Here is a 24,059-nt window from a genome sequence, read left to right on the forward strand (position 1 = left end):
GATAAACACAGTAATAGAAAGATTTTATTTTGTAGCACTCTTATAGGCTAGAGCAAAAGCATATTGCCATTGAAAAATTTATGATTTCATTTAGTCTTTCTGGAATTCTAGAAAGTAGCTTCTGGTATATTGATGCTAGACTAAGTCTGAGATACTCAGACAATTTCCACCTTTAAAAGGTTACATTTGGAAAATAAAGCTAAACAAGCAGTTTTTATTCAGGAAAGAAAAAGTCTACATGTGTTAATATTCTCAAAAATATTAGACAGGTACTAACCTCTGACCCGTGTTCCTGTAGCATCAGTTCTTTGAATCCCACCAGCCAGCACCATGGCCACAGCAAGCTTTACTAGATACATCCCAAACACTTGAGGGCATAAGCTGGCCAATATTTCATTCCTTCCTAGGAAAAGGAGAAAGATCAGAAGTTACCAATCATTTTCAAGAAACCCTAACTGGAATCTCCCTTCCTATCCTAACTGACCATGCTCCTATAAACATATTCTTTCTACCATCTAAAATGATCAAAAAGGCTGATTCCAAATGACTAAAAAGAGTGAATATCTTTGTTTTGGTTCTAAAAGTCCTTTTCTTCTTAATGCCATGAGATGAAAAGTCTGCTTTTTATTCTTGGGTGCTACCTGCTTAAGTCTATGAATTTATCATACTTTCGAAAGGACATAAAGAAAGGAATCTCTTTTTCTTCCTCATCTATTACCTATCAGACCAACATTATCCCTTAAAATAATACCAGGTATACTTCCTATGTGGTAATCTTAGTAAAATTACTCCATTAAGTAAATAAAAGGAAGGTATGTCCAATCTCAGAAACTGAGTTGGACCATAGGAACTAGTAGCCTTTAAATACAGAGGTAGATGGAGCTCATGGAACTTTTCCAAAAGTTAAAGAGAAGTAAGAGAAGTAAAATCTCTCCACTCTGCAAGTCAATTCAGCATTTGCTCTGAGCAGTTTGGTAAATTGTTTTATCTGGAATAAGTTACTGGGATATCATGGTATTAAGATCATTGCAAGCTAAAACCCTAGCAATCCAAGCTGGAGATCTTGAATTCTTCTGATCGTGTACTTTCACTTTTAAAAATCACTGTTTTAGGTTCTGTTTTCAGAAATATCAAAGCACTAAACCTAAGTTCTGCCTATCTCACCCATGAATGAAGTACATATTTCATTCGGTAACTGGCCAAATCAACCTATGAGATTATAACAAGGCTTTCCTGAGCCTTTCCACGATTTATGACCCTGTACACAAAGACTACTTTTTGTAAAGAACCAAAATTGACTCACTGGCAACTAAGCTATGGTGCTGTGACCTAGGATGGCAGAAATGGTAAAGAAAGAAAATCTTTCAGCAAAAAGGGAACCAGAAAGAAGACTTAGTAAATCCAAGAAGTTCGTTAACTGCTAGAAGGAATCCCTCCCTCTCCTGAGGTAGAGAGCCCAGAGAAAAAGTTTAGGGATCTAAACAGACAGAAGACCTGACAGCAGGTAAGTAAATTTTGACCAGAATCAGAGATTACACATAAAGAAAGAAGGAATAGCCCCAATGAGCAGGCTTCAGAGTAGGTAAAGTGACCTAGGAATCACCCAAGCCACAACTGTTACAGACCAGCTTTGTGGAGTAAAGGTGGATTCCGTGACTATGTGCTGATGAGAAGCACATCCCAATAGTAGAGAGCCCAGGCTCTGCTATTGTGTCTGGATACAAATCCCAGTGCTATTATTTACTAGCTGTCTGACCTTGGGCAAGTTTCTTAACCTCTCTGCCTCCATTTCCTTATCTGTAAAGTGGAGATAATAATGGTATCACACAGAATTGTTAAGGATTGAAGGAGTTCATAAGTGTACAGCACACAGAACAAAGAGTACCTGACCCACAACAGGAACTACTTGCTAACTATTTTATTACTTGTATTGTCTTATTTCTGTTCTCTAGTTTTCCTTATGCTGTAGTCAACCCCTACTATGAAGGCAGGACTCGGGTACCAGAGAAAAGCAAAGAGGAAGGAGCATTATACTAAATTTGTTGTAAAATAAGTTGAAAAACCTGATTACTTGAATCATAGCAGTAGAAATTCCCATGGCTGTATCATGGAAGAGAATGCATTAAGGTGAATACAACCCCCATCTCCACCCCACCTCCCAAATTTCTGGTTCTAGACCATGTCAACAGCATGGCTATGGCCTAGTTATCCACTCTTGTGGCATGGCACTCAGTTATCCCAGTGAAGAGAAGCTCTTATATCTAACATAACTGAGTCACCCAGAGTGGGTTAAATGGCCCAGCATCTAAGCACAAAAGTCAAGGGATCCCTGAGGTCACTGCATATCAGGATAAAGCCCCTAGGCTCATCCTAGTCAATACCCACAATATCAGGTCTTAACAAAACAGGTCATCTTCCGAGAGCCAAGCAGTGAAGCAATTTTCCCAGCTTTTGACTGGCAAAATAAAGACACCCTGTTGGATACAGCTCCCACGTTTTCCTCTCCTCCCCCCAACACACACACCCATACTTTGAAACAGTCAAATACAGTGTACTAGTACTGGTCCACAGGAAACTAAGAAGCGTGAATATATTCATGCTGAAATGAAAAATGTCTCATTTTCTCACTGTCTTCCTACTTATATTTATCACTAGGTTATTATATTTACTTCTTCCTTTTATCCAACAAATGAGTTGTACAATTATAGCCTTCTAATGAAAACAAGATGGACTCTTTATTTTGGGGGACCAGGAGGTATGGGGATCTGAATCCTCGACTAGGTGGGCTCTTTTTAATCGCCAGCACAAAGCACTTATGAAGGTCTAGTTAAGAGCGCCAAATGATGGCCTTCCTGCACTGTTATAAGGCAGTTGAACTGTATCACTGGAATGAATAAGAAATAACCATGGTCCAAGGAAGAGTTACAGATTTTTATAAGGACCTAATCCTAAGAAACCATTTTCAGTAAAAAAAATTCATTTAAAAATGCATATTATGGGCCGGCCCTGTGGCTCACTCGGGGGAGTGTGGCGCTGATAGTGCCAAGGCCGCAGGTTCGGATCCTATATAGGGATGGCCAGCGCACTCGCTGGCTGAGCGTGGTGCAGACTCCCAACGCCGAGCCGGGGGTAACGATCCCCTTACCGGTCCAAAAAAAAAAAATGTATATTATTCTTAATGTATATTATTCTTATTATTCCTATTTTGTTAAGAACATACTTAACAAAGCTGTAGCGTAAAGAACTTTTGGTTCCTTCTATACAGATCAGATGAAAGATCAGGAACTACTACATATGTCGTACATACATAAGCAAAAAAAAAATCATCCCATAAAATAAATGCAAACTGCCCAGATTTGGGCAAAAGGGGGACTTATTTTGTGAAATAATATCTGTCTAGTTCAGCATGTGATTTAAGAATAAAGTAATCAATATATATTAGATTTGAGATGAAGTTTATTAGAAATAGTCTATTACTAGCTTCAGTTTATTCTTCTCAGAAGATGCCTCCAAGGAAGAATGAAAACAGGCATCTGAAGATTTAATTGGTGTTTTACAGATTTGGGATTTTTCAATAAAAACACACTCTATAAACTCAAAGGCTGTGATGTTTTATTCTACATAATTACATCTTAGTGTCACAGTCAAAATTTTTGCTCTGATAATAAAGATTATTTTCTGCATCTTCTATCTCATCAGTTCTTTCCCACTTATTTCCTATTTTAAAATCTTCAGCTAAAATAGTGTGAAGTTATCTTTATTATCAAAAAATACATCAGAAAAGGAATATTGGCTTTAATAGGATGAGGTTTCATAATAGGATGAGTTTTGCCTTTTTATAGAGGAACTGTATTTCTAATTGAAAAAAAAGGTAGAAAACTCTGAAACTGTTCTGGCAGTATATGAAGTGTTTAGAATAATAGAAATAGAAAATGTCCAGGAAGATCACAAAATAGAAAAGACCATGGTAGAAAATGGCTTCAAAGAGAGACTACAGATGTATTGACGAACGCTACTCTTTGAACGCAACCACTGAGTTATGCAGCATGTAAGGACGTCCCTAAAACATAGACATCATATTTAACTACTGAATGTAATGCCGCTAATAATTATCAGCTTCATGCCTTTAATCACAAACCTGCAAAAGGATCGCTCTTATAGAATTCCCAAAAATCTTCAAATTCCTTTCGGACCTCCTCATCCATGATGATCCCCAAGGACTGCTCATTATTTACTTGGACGTAATTGGCTTTTAGGACTATCTCCACTTCACAGCGCACATCTTGCTGAAAGGGCTTCCACCGTTGCATGACGACTCCATAAATAGTGAGGTCATCCCCTGGGGGGAAAAAAGCAAGTCCAGCAGTAGCATCCTGCATGCTGGGCACAATCTCATGCAACAAAGGATAAGAAATCAGAAATAAACCACTCCCTTACTAGGGTTTAGAGAGTGCACATTCATCTAACAAACAATTTTGGGGCAAAAGAACACCCCAGATTCCTAGGTTTTTTGTTTTTGCTTTACAGACATGTGTATCTGCACAGCTAAAAGCCGGAGCATTTTTATTTTTCATAATCTGCTGCATGATAACCACAACAAATTATCACCCTTCACTGGGAAGGTAGTCTACTGGATGATTTATTCCTCCTAGTTACATTGGGTAACATGTTCATCCTCTTAAAGTCTCTAACCATTTAGTTCTCAGTTAGAGAAGAGATGGAATTGCAGCCAGAAGGTTAAACTATAATCAATTTGGTATCAGGAAAAGAGATAATCTTGTGATGACTGGTACCTAGTTTTAATTTCCTACATGTTTATTTTTACTTAGCACATTTGTTAACATTTTACTTACTGCCTTTAAAAAAAAAAAGAATCAAAGGAACAATGTACTAAGAAATGAATGAATACCTATTCTACTTCAAAGCTCCCTCCCATAAACTATGAAAGCACAAGACACACCCTGCTTTTGTTCCCTCTCAGAGGTTCCTTCATACCGGAGGAAACCCTCCCATTCCTGGTAAGTAGAATATAAAACATTTATAGATTTTTCTAAGAAGCTCTGCGTAGTTTATAGGCACATTTGCCAAACATTGACATCTGTACTTGTTACTACATACAACGCAATGCATCCATTAATGAGTATATATGAATGCTTGACATTCAATATTTTGATACCAGAGAAAAGGGGGCCAAAACCAAAAACCAAAAAAACCCATAATCCTAGTCCCCCCAAATTTCAATCTTGTTGAATAAAGGATGTTGGATATACCCCAAACCTAATCTTGATATTTATATTTTGCACAAGTGTCTCAGAACTAACAGGCAATTATTCATTTCCAAGCTGTGTGACAATTATGTTATTTGCTGATGAAAAATGCCTTTCACTCTAAATTTCAATGAGTAATTTGTAAACTGCAGAGCTTTTGATTTCCTAAAGAAAAATGTTCTGTAAATGCTAAATGCATGGAACTGGTGGGTGCCAATCCACAGACTAGAAGGTACATTTCTAGCTACAGGCAACTTCATACTAAATGGTGACATTAAAATACGTGCTTTACACATTTCTAAGATCTTTCCTAAGCCACTGTTTGGATGGTTTTCAAAGCCAATCAGGAACACTGATCATTCAGTACACTGTCTGCTCCCAATTTTTTAGATAAAAACAATTGGGGCAACTTCATATGAGCACTTGGAACCATCTTCTATTATGGTCATTTTAATAAATTACATTTAAGTTGTTTCCAAATTAGTTAAATGAGGAACTTAAATTTTAGATATATCACCCATTACAGATTGAGTACCCCTTATCCGAAATTCTTGGGGCCAGAAGTGTTTCAGATTTTGGAACATTTGCAGAATACATACCCAGTCAAGCATCCCTAATCTGAAAATCTAAAATGCTCTAAGGAGTGTTTTCTTTGAGCATCATGTCGGTGCTCAAAAAGTTTTGGATTTTGGAGCATTTCAGATTTTGGATTTTCAGATTAGGTATGCTCAATCTGTAGTAATAACCTGACTTCAATAAGCAGTGATTATGTGGAAAATGCAGAATGCTCAAGACTGAAGACTGGCTAAGAGCACTGACTCTCATCAGATTTGGATTTAAATTCTAGCTCCAGCTCCATTGCTCATTGCCTATGTGACCTTGGACAAATTATCTAACTTTCCTGAGCCTGTTTTTTGACCTACAAAATGGGAATAATTATATTTACATCATAGGACTATAGTGAGAATTATGTCAGATAATGTATGTAAATTACTTAATGCAATATCTAGAACATAGTAAGTTCTCAATAAACATTAGCTATTATAATACTAAACCTACCTTACATTTGTAGAGAAACTAATACCTTTAAAACTCTTCAGTACATAAGTGTTTCCACATACTCAAATATTTATTTAATGGCAGATATATATGATCATCAGAACAACTGTGAGCTATATGAGGTACTTCAAAAAGTTCAGGGAAAAATGAAATTAAAGGATGATACAAATCCTTCCATGAACTTTTTGAAGTACCCTCACATCTGATAGTTCAAGGCAATAGATAATAATTTAAAATTTTTGTATTTTTCTATGGTAAATATTATAAACAATATTATTTTCAGAAAGCTAAAATTCTTACTTTTACACAATCCAATCACTTTGTGCCCTTATATCCTCTGCAGCATATTTACTACTGCAGCCATTCCCAGTCAGACCCATCTCTCTGATCTCCTGCTGCACTGAAAATTTTCAGCATACAACATCCAACTTTATTACTCTGTGTATGTTGAATTGGGATTCCTAACTAGACTAAATTACTGAAAGACAAGTATTATACCATTTATGTCTTTTGATTCCTGCAGAGGTTTGAAGCTATAGATAAATGAAAAAATAGCTGTTGATAGACTGCTTCCATGCATCCCTCATTATTAATGACATTTGAAAGAAAAATAACTTGAGATTTATTTTCAGTACAAAATAAATTCAGTTTAGATGAACTTCAGGAAGACATCTTATTCTCTATCAAAGGATATTTTCATTTTCAAGCTGAGCTCATACAAGCACTGCTTTGCTGATCCAGATATTACAAAATTAGTTAAAATCTGGAGGCCTGTATAAACAAGGTACTTTGACATATCCCTGTGTCATTTAGCAGGCAATCCATGACCAAAGCTGATATCTCCTTAGTATGCTATCTAAACAACCATAAACGGTTAATACACAAAGTCAGCTGTTTGCAACCTGAAGATGGCCCTCACTGGAACCTGGACACGCTGGCACCCTGATCTCCAACTTCCAGTCTCCAAAACTGTCAGAAATAAATGTTTATTGTTTAAGCCACCCAGTCTATGGTAATTTATTATAGCAGCCCAAACTGACTGAGGAGCCACCCCCCACAATTACTTTTAAGTTTGACTTCTTCCTAGTCTCCCCAATGAAGAGATGTTTAAAAGGAAACAAGATGAGTTGAAAGGGGCAAAGGAGAGCTAGGAGTAGTCTGGTTGGCCTAATGATCAAAGCATGTAACTCAGAATAACATTTCAACAACCAGGCTTCTGGAGCCCTCAGATTTCCAGAACAGTTCTGAGGCTGAGAAAGTCTTTGATTTTCTTTGAACATTGTAGATTATGCAGATCAACTGCCATCATAAGGCCTAAATCCCTAATGAGGTTCTATATATCCTCTGTTTGACTGTCACTGAGAAAAGGAATTCATCATAATCCACGGCTCATGTTGGACATCTCTGATTATTAGATACTGAGTCAAAATCTACCTCCCTGTACCTTCAGCCCACTGAAATCCAACAGTATCGTCTGTAAGTACAACTCTATTTCTATACAACAGTATTCTGACTACTGAAAATTGGCTGTCATGTCCTTCTCCATGCTAAACACTTACAGTTCTTCCATGAAAATGATTTCAAGTTCCCTCCCAATTCAGGTGATTGGCTAAAGAAAACAAAGAAGACCCTCAGAGGACAGCAGACCAAAATCAATGTGACTCCTATCGTGGTGTCATCAGCACAGAGCAGAAAAGATCACCTCCTTTCTTCTAGACACCAATAAGACTTGCAGTAGCCTTTGACAGTCACATCCTCTGATTCATTTTATAAGACTGTCCTCTAAATACACTAATTTTTTTTAAAGTTGCTGCTGTTAAGCTATCATACACTGAACAGAACTCTGGATTAGAAGTCAGTGGACCTGGATTCATGTTCCAGTTCTGCCACTTAATTCTCTAAGTGACCTTGGGCAAGTCAGGTTCTTCCTCTATAAAACAAGTAGCTGGAATAGATCTCTAAGCTCCAGCACAGCTCTCTTTCCTGCTATCACATCCTACCTCCATGCTACTGTCTACTCTCAAGATGAGCAATTAAGCCTCTACACTCCCTTGCCACTGATCTTGGGAAAATAAAAAGTGGCTTTTCCTAATCAGTACTTTATGATCTCCTACATAAGCTAACAAAAGTTCATTCTTACCAGATTTGCAACTGTCTACTAAGTCATCTTCCAGAATAACTTTCATTGATCGTGGAATACTTCCAACAGATAGCCTTTGAACCTAGCAAGGAAAGGGAAAAACAAAACAAAACAAAACTGATACTGAGTATGTTTAAATACATGCTGACAAAGTATCTGCCTAAGCCTGGTAGTCCTTGAAATTATTGTTTCTATTTCTCTGGTATTATACAATTTAATTATGAGGATTTAAGGATTTTTTTCTTAAAAATTGTGTCTACTATCAGTTTAAGAATTCACTAAAACTGGAATAAAATAAAAACACCAATATGGAAAATATCTCCAAATATAATCTACCTTGCAAGTGGTCAAAATAAACATATGCTCCAAATAATAAACATAATAATAAAGTTAACTTACCTAGAAAAGAGGTATTTCTTTCTTGATCTTTAGTCATAAGACCTGGGATAAATCACCCAGTCCCTTTGATTATTCCTTAGTAACAGAGACCTAGTTTTATTCCATGTGGACGTGTGCCTAGTAAGAAGACTGCATTTCCTAGGCTCACTTGCATCTAGGTATGGACATACAACTTCGTTCTGGTCAATGATATATAAGCATAAATACTGTAGGAGACTCCCAGGGAGACTGCTTAAATGGAGACTTGGTTAGGTGGCAGGTGCTTTTGCCCATCCCTTTTTTAGGTTCTCTCACTAGAATACAGATGTGATAAAGTTGTAGCCACCATCCTGGACCACAGACAACCATAAGAATAAAAGCCATGCATTAAGAATGGTGGAAGAGAAAGACAGGAGTCTGAGTCCTTGACACAGAGCAACCTACATACTAGCCTTGGACTGCTGATCTCCTACTTGTTTTGCTTTATTTTTAATTTATATTTTACAACTGAAACATAATTGATTTTACATATTTATGGGGTACAGAGTTGACTATCAGTATTTGTATACAATATGTGATGATCAAATAGTATTAGCATGTTCATCATGACAAATCATAATTATTCTGTGTCCATTACCCAACTTTTCCTTAACCCCTTTCCCCCTTTCCCACCTCTAGTGACCATAGATCTGTTCTCTCCTTCTGAAAGTTCAATGTATTATTGTTGTCCCTCCCTCCCCTCCCACTTATGACTGAGGACACGCAGTATTTCTCTTTCTGTGCGTGGCTTATTTCACTTGGAGTAATTTTCTCCAAGCTCATCCATGTTGCTGCAAATGGCAGAATTTCATTCATTTTTATGGCTGAGTAGTATTCCACTGTATAAATATATTACATTTTCCTTATCCAGTCATTGTCAATGGACATTTAGGTTGGTTCCAACTCTTGGCTACTGAAAATAGAGCTCTGATGAACATGGGAGTGCAGGTATCTCTTCAACATGATGATTTCCATTCCTTTGGGTAAATACCCAGAAGTGTGATTGCTGGATCATATGACGGTTCTAGCTGTAGTTGCTTGAGAAAATTCCACACTGTTTTCCATAATGGCTGAACTAATTTACAGTCCCATTAACAACGTAGGAGAGTTCTCCTTTTTCTGCATCTTTGCCAGCATTTGTTATTCTTTTTTTGTAACAGCCAGTCTAACTGGCATGAGATGATATCTCAATGTGGTTTTGATTTGCATTTTCCTGATGATTAGTGATGTTGAGCATTTTTTCATGTACCTGTTGGCCATTTGTATGTCTTCCTTTGAGAAATGTCTATTCAACTCCTTTGCCCATTTTTTAATGGATTATTTGGTTTCTTTTTTTTCTCACTGTAAAGTTGTTTGAGTTCCTCGTATATTCTGGATATTAATCCCTTGTCAGACATATAGTTTGCAAATATTTACTCCCATTCTGTAAGTTGTCTTCTCACTCTGTTGACTGTTTCCCTTGCTGTGCAGAAGCTTTTTAGTTTGATATAATCTCATTTGCTTATTTTTCCCTTTGTTACTTGAACTTTTGGGGTCTTATTCATAAAGTCTTTGCCCAGTCCTACATCCTGAAGTGTCTCCCCCTATGTTTTCTTCTAGGAGTTTTATAGTTTCAGGTCTTATACTTAAGTCTTTAATCCATTTTGATTTGAGTATACAGTGAGATGTATGGGTCTAGTTTCATTCTTCTACACAATGGATACGCAGTTTTCCCAGCACCATTTACTAAAGAAGCTATCCTTTCCCCAATGTACGTTCTTGGTTCCTTCTTCGAAGACTAGTTGGTTGTAAGTACAAGGGTTGATTTCTGGGATCTCTACTCCATTCCATTGGCCTATGTGTCTGTTTTTATGCCAGTACCATGCTGTTTTGTTTACTACAGCTTTGTAGTACAGTTTGAAGGCTGGTAGTGGAATGTCTCTGGGTTGGTTTTTTTTATTTGTTTTTTGCTCAGGATTGCTCTGGTTATTTGGGGCCTTTTGTTGTTCCATATGAATTTTAGGATTTTTTTTTTTTTCTATTTCTGTAAAGTGTATCATTGGTATTTTGATGGAGATTGCACTGAATCTGTAGATGGGTTTGGGTAGCATGAATATTTTCACAATGTTTATTCTTCCAATCCATGAATATGGAATGTCTTTCCATCTTTTTTGGTGTCCTCTTTAATTTCTTTCGGAAGTGTTCTGAGTTCTCATTGTAGAGATCTTTCACCCCATTGGTTAAATTTTTCCTAGATATTTTATTCTTCTGGTAGCTATTGTAAATGGGCTTGCTCTCTTGATTTATTTTTCTGCTTGTTCATTGTTGGTGTATAAGAACAATATTGTTTTTGAGTATTGATTTTGTATCCTTCAACTTTACTGAATTCTTTTTTTTTGGTAGAGGTTATAAGTTTTTCTCTGTATAGGATCATGTCATCTGTGTACAGTGACAATTTCACTTTGTCTTTTTTAATTTGGATGCCCTTTATTTCTTTCTCTTGCCTGATTGTTTGGACTAATACTTCCAATGCTATGTTGAATAGGAGTGGTGAGAGTGGGCATCCTTATCTTGTTCCTGTTCTTTAAGGAAAAGCTTTCAGGTTTTCCCCATTCAGGATGATATCCGTGGTGGGTTTGTCATATATGGCTTTTATTGTGTTGGGATACTTTCCTTCTATATCCAATTTGTTGAGGGTCTTTATCAGGAAGGGTTGTTGAATTTTGTCAAATACTTTTCTGTGTCAATTGAGATAATCATATGGCTTTCGTCCTAACTGTTGTTGATATGGTGTATCACATTTATTGATTTGCATAAGTTGCCTAATGTTAAATCTCAAAGAACTAGAAAAAACAAGAACAATCTGATCCCAACACTTGTAAATTGAAAGAAATAATTAAGATTGGAGTAGAACTAGATGAAATAGAGACCAAAGGAATGATACAAAAAAAATCAATGAAGCAGAAAGTTGGTTTCTTGAGATGATAAACAAAATAGACAAGCCATTGGTCAGACTAACTAAAAAAAGAATAGAGAAGACCCGCATAACAAAAATTAGAAATGAAATAGGAGACATTACAACTGATACCAGAGAAATACAAAGAATCATTAGAGACTGTTAAGAACAACTATATACCAATAAATTCGAAAATCTGAAGGAAATGGATAAATTTCTGGACACATACAAATTACCAAGACTCAACCAAGAAGAAACAGAAAACATGAACAGGGAAATAATGAGCAACGAGACTGAAGCAGTAATCAGCAGTATCCCAACAAAGAAAAGCCAGATGGCCTCATGGCTGAATTCTACCAAACCTTTAAAGAAGAATTAAAACCAATCCTTTTCAAACTATTCCAAAAAATTGAAACAGAGGCCATTCTCCCAAACTCATTCTATGAGGCCAGCATCACCCTAATACCAAAATCAGACAAAGACACAATAAAAAAGAAAGCTACATGTTAATATGCTTGATAAACATAGACACAAAAATTCTCCTTGTTTCAGATGACAGAATAAACCTTTGTGTTTAGCTATAAGTAGAGAAAAAACAGGCTCTCCCTCACTTGTTAAAGAATGTTTATTTTACATATACTGCATTTGACACAGCAAATAAAATAGGGCCAAAACCTGAAAACCAGCTTACTCCAATATTTAATTACTAGTTAAACTTACTTAATTTTCTCCTGTCCTTAATTAAGAACAGCTAATTCAGACTTATTATTCACTTCTTTAATTGTTACATAATTAAGTCATTCCACCACCTTCTTGTCAACGCACTATCTAAAAAGATGATTATTTCATGGTTTCTACAGACTACATTCTAACACATGTGCAACAGTTTCAAGCTTGGCCTTCCACAAAGTATGACACAAGTCCATTTGTATCCATTCTGCATTTCCTAATCCTAGCAATTCACTCATAGCTGAAAACCAAATCTGCAAACTTGTTACTTTTCTCATTTATTTGATTATTTACCTGTTCCTGAATTTTGATTTCCTGGTAATCTCTACACCTAGTTGGAGATGAAGACAATCCTGAGAGGCAAGTGAATTTTGAGGAATCACAGCTCTCCAAGCTGGGACATGAGGATGGCCGGTAGAAGGTGTAGTACTGCTCAAAGTCAGCCTTCACCACAAATACATGCTTGCATTTGTTACACATGTAATCCCGCTCAAACTCCAGGACCTTGACTGGACTTGTTCGAATCACTGTCCCAGTGACAGATAAAAAATGTCCTACATCCTTGGTTTTAGGGATGTGCTCCCTTACCAGCTCAGGACAGACAGGCAAACCTGACGGGAAAAAACCAAAACAAAAGAGAAACAAATCATCAACTTATACCTTGAAAATTGATTCCATGGAATATATTCGTCTCATATTTCCTGGGGATGAAATTACAATTTCAGGAAAAAAAAAAAAAAAACTTGTGTTTTACTTAATGAAAAATCAGATCATCAACTCAACTAAAAATCAAAAAAGATTTCAAATAAAAATTATCAATGGACTCTTCTAAAAGCACATATCTAGATGCTATAATAATTAGGATTTTAAAAAAGTATTGATTCTCATAAGATGGTTATTTCAGTAGGATCTAAATACAGTATATAATTGTAATCATATTTACAAAAGAATATACTGCCACTTACAACACATAAAATCAGTTGATGACTCTTTGAGTTAACCACAAAGCAGAGTGATGAGACATGTTCCACAGTGCTAGGTTATTGCTTTTTTACTTTTTTTTTTTTTTTTTTTTGGCAGCTGGACAGAAGGGATCTGAACCCTTGACTTTAGAGTTATAACACCACTCTCTAACCAACTGAGCTAACTGGCCAGTCCAGTTATTGCTTTTTTTTTTACTTAGGTTCGGGATTTATTGATACATAAATCAAACAGTGTTTTCAAGTTCTGACTAACCAAGAGATTTATCCACACATAACTTTATTCTTTAAAAGCCTTGTGGTTTTCAACATTAAAAAAAAACAGGCAACTGAAAAGGTACAAAATGCCAAAGAAAGTTCTTATGTGGAAATGCCCTCTTTCTCATATTTGGCTACATTGCACCATTGGAGAAGAACAATGCCAGCTGTGATGGTCAAAGGCTGCCTCCTAACAGGTTTATTGGGGTAGCATTTGTTATGCTGGTTCATGTCCCATTGTCCATTGTCTTACACTCAGGATTTAGTGTCTTGAAAATCTAATAAATGTGCACACTGAGGACCGATCTATAAAATTTGCCAAGCTCATGAGAAATAACCATAAGAAGTATTACTATACCTTAAGATTCTATGGTAAGCATGTTTTTTCCTGTTGACACATCTACTCTGAAAGCCAAACAACAAAATACCAATAGTAATAATAACAGTCAGAAAGTGTGGGAAGCATGGGGGGAGAAAAAGCAAATTAGAGGAACTGAATGTTTATGGTGCCAGGCTAAGTGAACCTGGTGTTACAGGTTACAAGTCTAGAGAGACTTGAATTTTCTCTGTTGGCTGGCTGAGACTCCCTTCATACTCTGTAGACTGTAATAAGATGAAAAAGGTGGGCATTGCCAACATTTGACTCCTATCTCAATGCTTCCAAGGCTGACTTGCCAATTTCTTCATGGATATATTCTTTATTTATAGTAATTTAGACTGTATCGCACTTTGCTACTAAGGGAGCCATATCTTTGCTTAGGACGATTTAGTATATCTATGCCCTATTCTGTGTTGACTTTACAGTTTAACTCTCAGAAAACAAACTTATTTCCCTTATTTCCAAATTCCAAGGGAATGCTTCATTAAAAAGCCCTAAACTGACAAATGCTATTATCACATGTAGGAATAGACAGAAAGGTTGGGGCTGGTTTAAAGCAGGTATTTTATCCACTAAAAAATATCCACTCTATTCATTTCTCACTGTTAATCTAAGGCATCTATTAATTCAGGTGTATTTAATTAAATGCTAAGATACCAAGAATATACCCACATTTCTAATTACAACCAAGCAAAAGCCAACCAACAACCAAAAGCTTTTCATTAAAAACAGGTCTCATTCGTAAGTCATGTTGCTTATGCTTCGGGGGTACAATCTCTTGTTTTTGGTTCATATCCTAGAGCATTAAGAAACAAGAAACAACCAAGAGAAGATCTCTCTCTCCCTTACCTGGCCTTAATTAGAACATATATTATGGCAACATAACACTACTTGTAGGTTCTGTTACATTTTCTTGCCCCCCACATAAATAATTTTTTTAGAAATTGAGATATAATTCATGCTATGGTTTGAGTGTCTCCTCTAAAACTCATGTGGAAATTTAACTGCCACTGTAACGGTGTTGAGAGGTGGGGACCTTCAAGAGGTGATTAGGTCATGATGGCTCTGCCCTCATAAATGGATAATGCCATTATCGCAGGAGTAGGTTAGTTATCTTGGGAGTTAGGCCCCCTTTCTCTGCTTTGCGTGCTTCCTTGCCACTTGATACCCTCTGCCACATTATGATACAGCAAGAAGGCCCTCGCCAGATGCCAAGCAGAAGCTGGCACCACAGTTGTGGACTTCCCAGAACTGTGAGCCGAATAGATCACTTATTTCTACAAATTACCCAGTCTGTTACAGCAGCAAAAATGGACTGAGACAATTCACATACTATAAAATTTATGCTTTTAGAGTGTATAATTTGGTGGTCATTAGTATATTCATAAGGTTGTACAACCATCATGACTGTCTAATTCCAGGACATTTTCATCACATCAAAAAGAAATTCTGTACCCAGTAGCAGTCACTCTCCTTCCTCCCTATCCCTAGTGGCTGTCAACAACTAATCTACTTTTTGTCTCTATGGATTTACCTGTTCTGGATATTTCCTATAAATGGACTCATACAATATGTTGCCTTTTGTGTCTGGCTTCTTCCACTTAGCATAATGTTTTCAAGATTCATCCATATTATAATATATAATATATAATATATATAATATATAATACTTCATTCCTTTATATGGCTGAATAATACACCATCAGATGGACAGACCACATTTTGTTTATTCATTTATCAGTTGATAAACATTTGGGTTGTTTCCACTTTTTGGCTATTAAGAATAATGCTACTATAAACATTCATGTGCAATATTTTCTTTGTTCAATTATCTTAGGCATAAACCCAAGGAATGAAATTGCTGGGTTGTATGGTTATTAAAATCATTTTTTAAATAATTTTATTTTTATGTCTGTAAATAGTCACTAAGTGTTCTCTATTGCATGTATACTGAAGGATACTCAAGTGGGAAATATGATTATTAGCCCGATTTGCTTCTTGAAGTATAAAGAGAATCTACTAACAACTACTTCTGAGAAAGATGAGGGATAAAGAGAACAGGAAAAAAAAAATGGGTTATGAAAACCTATTTTAGCCATAATTTCTTTGGATTTTTGAAACATCTATTTTCTCTTCCTTGACCCTAAAGAATTATTTTTGGAAAGATAGCGGAATAGACAGTTGCCAGCATCACCCTCTCCCACAAATTAACCAACTTACAACTATTTAAAAAGCAACGACATCCAAGCTGGGGCTGCTAGAGCTCAGGGGAAGAGGAGGAGAGACGTACAGAGTGCATGAAGGCAGGAGAAGCCACGATGAGAGAAAGAAAAAGGATCACTCTTACCATTTCAAATCCTGGGCGCTTTGAGGCTGGAGCTGGTGAGTGCACGGAGCAAGAGCTGGCAAAAGCTGCAGCTGTGCCCTTCCTATGAAGTTGCTTGGAGGCAGCAGGGGAGAGGAGGGCCTTGGTGGCCCCCAGGCTAGCAGGACCACTAACAGGGTTCCTGTGGGCCCACAGAGGAGCAAGGAGCCACAGCAACTGAAAAAATGAGCCACTGAGAGGCTGGTGAGTCATCACAAGGGAACAGCACATGGCTCCTCCCATGGAAAGTGTTTGGAGTGTGGAGGGGTGAGGGAGATGGGCCCACTGGGGGAACACTGGGGCACAGCAAGGACAGCTGATCTGCTCCCCAATCAGCGCAGGACCACTCTGTGTAGAATGGTCAGGAATATGGAACTGCAGGGGGAGCAGTTTGCTGAAAAGATTCAGGTCTGGACCAGAGTTTCTACACAGAGTTTCTACAGGAGTACTGGATCTCATGCAACCCAGAAGTACCTACAAAGTCAACCATTAAAACCTGAGCTGCACAAAAAGCCTTCCCCAGGGAATCAGCAGCAAAGCAGCAATTTAGCTCAACCACAGAGCTCAAGTACTGGTCCCCACAGGAAGTTCCCCCATTTTAGAAGTAAGCAAAGGACAACAAATTAGTTCCAGTGCAGAGTTTAAGTAGTGGGATCGGTGAATAATCCAACACAAAACTAAAAAAAACCAAAATACCACTGACCAGAGACAAAGTTTGATATTAACTGGTAAAGGTCTCACTTCACCAAAGAATACATAAATCCTAGAAGGACCTGAAGCCCTCTGGGCCCCCAAGCCAGGGAGGGAGAAGGGCCAGGGCCTCAGCCCTGTCCCCCCAACACCCACACCCAGCCCAGCAATAACCACCCAGCTGCTGCAGGAAGCGCCCCAGACTCCTGAGCCAGGGCAGTGGGGAGCCGAGGGCTTCAGCCACACCTCCTGACATCTGCATTCAGCCCAGCAATGACCAAGCCACCACTGGAAGTCCCCTGGTCTCCCCTACAGGAATGAGGGGGATGCCATGGGCCTCAACCATCCCCCCTTTCTTCTTCCTTCTCCCACCCTATCTCCTCCCTCCCCGCAACTGCTCCACAACAACTTAGAATGTGAAAACAGACAGAACTGGGGACCAACCCCTTCTTCTGCAACCAGGCAAGCCACCACTGCCATGGGGCCTGCCTGGGGTCCTGAGGCTTAGAACCGAGGACTGACCCCTCCTCCCACAACCAGGCATGCCACTGCTGCCACAGGGCCCACCCAGGGTCCTGAGGCATGAAGCTGTGGAATGACCCCTCCTCCTGCAATCAGGCAAGGAGCATACCAATAACACCACTTCCATGTGGGTGGCCCACCACAGCCACCACAATAGCCATGGCTGCCACAAAAGCAGCTAGACACCACAACCACTGTGCAGATGGCCTGCCAGTCACTTGAGTGCATTGATACAAGGAGAGTCACCAGCAGAGACCAAAGGAAATAAGAGGATGTTTCTCTCCACAAAGCCCACTCCAGAGTAACAGAAGCAGCATCTGCTTTACGATAATAGTGGGGGACCTGAACACTAGTGTCTCAGCACTGGACAGATCATCTAGGCAACAGCTTAACTGATTAACTGTTACTGTTTCAGAAGGAGAGAAGAAATCTAGGGTTACCAGAAGTGGGAGTGGGGAGGAAGAGAAAGATAGGAAGAGACTGAATAAGGGGTGTAAAGAAAAAGTATGATTTGTAATTATATATATATATGCTAATAATATTGATTTGATCAACATACATCAATGTTGAACCCCCAAAATATACATATACATAATAAATTACAATTCAATAAAAAAAGAATTATTTTTGCATTCCATTTCTACTCCCCTCATCCCAGTTTTGCTTCAGATGCGAATTGTTCAGTTTAAATTATATTGTCAATATATTGAAATGTAAGAAAAACTAAGATGATAAAACCAGTTTATGGAAAATATTGTGTTACTCTGATGCCATGCATAACTGCAGAATGCCCAGAAAAACTACAGACTACCTAGTATGATTTAGTAGAGTGTTTGGATTTTCAATGCGATGAAATTATATATAATCAATAGAGTCTTATATAATTGTATAGATGCTTGCTATTTTTGGCTTAAAAACAAATTTTGGTTTGGAAACAAAGCTCAGTATAATTTTATTGTAGTTTTTTTCCTAGAAAGCTATCTTTAATTTGATAGGGTGTCTTACTGTGAATAGCAGTGGAACGGAAGAACAAAACACAATATCTCCCATTGCTTCTACAATAATCCAGGAAAGAAATAATGAAAGCCTGAATCTAAATCTCCAAGGCTGCTCACAGATCTAAGAATAAGAAAACAAATCTGGACTGAACTACAGGGCCTTTTGTGACTGGCTTCCTCTCTTCCCAAGTCCTCTGAGCACTTGAAAACTTCACATATAGTATTTGCTTTGCCATGATGCTCTCCCAACCCCACCACCCCCCAAAAACGTCCACACTAAGAAATGATATAATGGTTAAGAATACAGATTGTGGAGCCAGAACACCTGGGCTTGAGTCATAGCTGTATCACTAGCTGTGTGACCTTGGCCAAATTAGAACCTCTCGGATTTTTCTGTAAAATGACAATAACAACAGAACTTACCTCACAGGGTGATAAGAAGACTGTAAGAATTCATATATGTAAAGTTTCATAGAACATTACCTGGCATATACCAAGCACTATTTAAACTAGTTTTTATACATAATATTATATTTCTTCCTTAAAACATCAGTTTAAACATAATTTTCTTAATGAAATATTTCCTTAACCCGCTTCAAGTTAAATTCCTTCTTTTATGTGCTTTTACACACTTTTCTCTTTCATACCACCTACCACAATTTAAATAAAAGAATTAATTATTATGCTTCTACACTAGAACATAAACTCTATGGGGGCAGGACTGAGAAAGATCTCATTCACTGTTATATCATCAGAAGAAGCATCACGCTTTATAAATAGTAAGTACTCAAAAATACTTGAAAGAAAGATGAAAGGCAAGGGAAGGGGGGAATAGATATGAGAGATATTAAGGACACTCTGTCAGCATCGAGAACAGTTAGACATAAGGTGTAAGGATGAGGGCAGAACTGACAGTGACTTCCAGTTCCCTGGTTTCATTAATCAAGTCAGGGAATTCTGCAAGGCACATACATAGTAGGCAATCAATAAATATTATTTAAAAAATGAATAAGGAAACAGTATTGTCACTTGAAGGGGGGCACAGAGAGTGGAGGGAAATCATGACTATACTTGTAATACACTGTAAGAAGTTCATAAGAAGACATCTGATGGACCATAGGATATTTGAATACAGATCGGATACAGAGCTTAAGAGACCTGCCTGGCTTAAAAAAAAAAAAGTTGGCACATGTTGCTCTACAGGTGCCAGTTAAAGCCTAGGTTCAGGACGGAGGTTGCCCCATCATGAACAGAATGCAGGATCCAGGAGAAGATTAGCCAATCTGAGCCCAAAGGACCCAAACCCAACAACTAATGGGCAAGCAAAGGAAGAGGCCCCCACAGCCAGTAAGGGAGGAAAGGGCAAGAGAGTGTTGTCAATGGAGCCAAGGCTGGAATTTCATAAAGTGGGAGGAGTCAGTACCAAACCCAGCAGAGAAATAATGGAGGAGAAATACTGAAAAGTGTCCCTCCATTTGGCCATGAGGCAGTCATTGGTAATACTGATGAGGATAGTTTCAGTGTTGTGGAGGTGAAAGATGAATGGAGCCAATTATGCTGAAGAAGGAATGTATTTGACAAAACATTTGGTTATGTAAAGAGCAAGAGTGGGTGAAAAATCAATGGGAATACACAGTTGAAAGAGGGGCCTTTTCCTTTTATAAAATGGGAGATACCTGAAAGAGGTCAGTTTCAGATAGGATTCATGGTAATCACACCATCTATCACACCTCCACAATCTCCAATCTCCTCCAGCATTTTGGCCTGACTGGCTGACTGACTTTACAGCACCTGGCCTATACCCATCTTCTTACCCTGGTCACGTACCCATCCCTACTGACCTCAGTATACAGGTTAATAGCTCATCTAAATCAGGGTTCTTGATTAGAAGTCATGGCTGGGCTTTAGGAAATATCTGAACTCCCTGAAATTTAGGCACAAATTAATAATTGTATACATATCTGCATTTTTTGGAGAAGGTCCATTACTTTCTCAGTCTATAACCCAGAAGAGCCACTTATTTAAATCCTCAGTCCCATAGTTCTATTGAGACTTGTACATCATTACCTCTAAGAATAGAAAGGAATTACTTTCTGGGAATAGTCACTAAATCTCCATCAGCTTCCTCTTCATTTAATAATAATGCCTCTCTTAATTCCTACTCATACCTCACATCCTACAAAATCTCCCACAAATGCTATAACATAGTAGTGACATTCATAATCATGTACTTTTAATAATTTTAAAGTACATAATTTGGGGCCTTATTCACATATTGCTTTACATTGTTCCTCTGTGTCCAGCCCAGTGATTTAATACACACTTTAAGACAAGGAGAAAATTAGTGAATAAAAGAGAAGAAACAGGCTTTCCTTCTATCTCTCTAGCTTCACCTTTACCACAGCTGGTTTCAAGTGCCCCAGTCCAGAACAAAATGCCTGAATTTTTCTGTGCATTTCATGTCGCTTATCACCTCTGTCCCTTTCCTTATGCACTCTACTTTGTCTGGAGAACTACCCTTTTCTCCCATTTATTCTGCCAGGAAGACTGTGCTCAAGTCCTCCCCTCTGCAAGAAAATTTCCCTAAGTACAAGCCAGTACACTCACACATACACAAATGGAACAGCTAATCAAAATGATCAAATGAATGCACGATGGCATAAATGATGACTTTTTATGTCTGGAGGAAACTTCTGCCCAGGAAAAGTAAAAAGAAAGGTACTCCTTGGTTCCAGGGACATCCTTCTATCCTTGCAATTGATGTCCCAGGCCTCTGCATGCTGGGTCATGTGAAATCTACACAAAACTGGTTTTATTTCAATCAGCATAAAGAGATGTGCTAGAAAGTCATTACACACTTGGAAGGCAAGTTGGAGGTGGGAGGGAGGCAGGACCTGGCTCTAAGTGTCCTTTTATGTTCACTAACACTCTGTGTCCCCCTGGAAGTGTGGCCAGAATGAATACTTGCTGCTCTCCCCAGCAAGGACCCTGCATCTAACCCAATTACAATATCTCTGAAAAAAGAACTATATAAACAATTAGCTTTTAATTATCTTCTATACTTTTACCATACAGAGTAATATGTCATCCTTAATGTTCTTAAATCAAAAACAAAAGCAGTTTACAATTGACTGAAATTACAGAAATGGTATCTGCTAGGATTTTTTTTAATAATTGAGCAAATTAATCTAAAACATGACAGATTATGTGGTTTATTTTGTATAGTAAAGTAAATGTATTACTGTAAGTAAAGGGTAGTAGAAGTGTGTACATGTCTGGACCTTCAGATTCTTTTCTTTCATTTTATATTACTATAATTTTAAAATAAATTTATAAAATAAAGATGATGATAAAGGCAACCTAATGTTAAGCAAAACCAACCATACACAATCAAAATGTTAGTAATAAAAAAGCTGAGACAGAGTTTTGACAGCAAGATCAAGTTATTTTAGGAAACTGTTTTAAAGAAAGATTAATTTATTTTCATCTTTCTGTCTTACTATACACAGTCTTCCCTCATTATCTACAGGGCACTGGTTCCATGTTATCCCAAATACCAAAATCTGACGATGCTCAAGTCCCTGATATAAAATGGCATAGTATTTGCATATAACCTACATACATCCTCCCTTATACTTTAAGTTATCTCTAGATTACCTATAATACCTAATGCTAATATCACGTAAATAGTTATACTGTTTAGGGAATAATGACAAGAAAAAATCTGTATGTGTTCAGTACAGATGCAATTTTTTCTGAATATTTTTGATCCACAGTTGGTTGAATGCACAGATGTGGAATCCACAGATACAGAGGGCCGACTGTATATTACTATGTCTGCTCTTCAACCATACCAGTGAAGCATGGGAAGCACATCAGCCACTAAGCCACCATTAGTGCTGAACACACAAACCTCTAACATTCTCTGACCTATTCACTGGTAAAAGGGAAATTTATGAAATACAGCTATGTCTATATCTGTGCTAGAGATATGTGCGTATTGACTACTTTGGGTCTGTGGTTCTCAGAGTGTTATCCCTGGCTGGACCAGCAGCATCAGCTGGGAGCTACTGGAAATGCAGATTCATGGGCCTCATTCCAAACCTCCTCACTTAGAAACTCTGGGGCTGGGGCACAGCAACCAACGGTTTAACAAGCCCTCCAGGTAATTCTGATGCCCACTAATATTTGAGAACCACTGTTTTAAGTAACATACAAATGCCGTTTTTTCTTTCTCATTTACTTTGAATACCTTTCATCTAAACCATTACGAATATCAAGTAAATTTCAGGCTAGTAAAAATCCCAGAAAACAAACTAAGAAATGTAGGTGTAGGAATAAAATTCAATGCATATCCTGGAAAAACAAACCAGAAACTGTCTTATGTTTCTGAGGAGACTGAACCAGAGAGGCATCCTGGGTTTTAATATTTAAATGCCTTGCCTAGAGTCCAAGATGGAGGTGTGATATACCTAAAACAAGACTATTTCTATTCCCTGATCTTTCACACATGTTGCTCATTCTGCTTGAGACAACTCCATCCCTCCCTGGTCTACTTTTTTTTTTCTTGTAACCCCTGGTAATCCCTTTAGGAGAATTCACTCCCTGTTCTGTGAGCTAAGACCTTACATATATCTAGAGTGAGGCATGCATCACATAACATAAAAAATATCATTAAGCTCCTTTACAATTAAAATATGTGCATATGCATGTATACAAACACATACACACCATCGTGGAAATATTTGACTATATAGCTGTCTCCCCTACAGCCTCGAGCTCCTTTAAAGGAGGGACTATACCATATTCTTTTTCGTTTTCCAAGAGCCTCGCAAATGCCTACACACGTTATGTTTGTAAAATGAATGTTACTATGCTTGTAACATAATTTGAAGTTTACTTTTCCAGAGAACAACTGAAAAAATAGGCTAATTCACCTGAAACTAAAAGGGTCACTTAGGCAAACAGAATTTTATTATTTAAACTGAGCATGGAAAGGTATCTAAATATAAGGGCTGAATAAAACCATTTCCGAAATACCATTTCAACGACATTAACTAAAGCCCCTTTTAACAATCCTTTTGCAAACTTATTAGAAGGAGACATTTCTTCTTGATCCCAGCAAGAGATTACCTAGTGCCCCAATGCATAAAGATTAATAATATTCATAATTTTATCCTAGCAAGTGTAATTGCAGATATTATTTTTCATTTCAGTCAAATGTCTGGTCTTCTTAGGAATCTTAACTTGCCTCCAAGGTTATCTACATGACTCCTAACTTTTTTGGAATCACAGCAACTATTCTTGTTGATTAGAAATC

At 37.7% G+C, this 24,059-nt stretch overlaps 1 protein-coding gene across 3 annotated transcripts in view; it reads right to left on the reverse strand.

Annotated features, from left to right (window-relative positions):
• Positions 1-24,059, reverse strand: part of MCM9 (minichromosome maintenance 9 homologous recombination repair factor) — a 91,593-nt gene that overhangs the window by 63,449 nt on the left and 4,085 nt on the right. For all 3 annotated transcript variants that reach the window (XM_063096373.1, XM_063096372.1, XM_063096371.1), the window contains 4 exons: positions 12,842-13,158; positions 8,467-8,548; positions 4,139-4,339; positions 278-403 (listed from right to left, as the gene is read on the reverse strand). In XM_063096373.1, coding sequence (XP_062952443.1) covers positions 278-403; positions 4,139-4,339; positions 8,467-8,548; positions 12,842-13,158 — 726 coding nt within the window. The remainder of the gene's footprint in view (positions 1-277; positions 404-4,138; positions 4,340-8,466; positions 8,549-12,841; positions 13,159-24,059) is intronic.

The sequence above is a fragment of the Cynocephalus volans genome, chromosome 5, assembly GCF_027409185.1.
Source record: "Cynocephalus volans isolate mCynVol1 chromosome 5, mCynVol1.pri, whole genome shotgun sequence".
NCBI classification, from domain to species: Eukaryota; Metazoa; Chordata; class Mammalia; order Dermoptera; family Cynocephalidae; genus Cynocephalus; species Cynocephalus volans.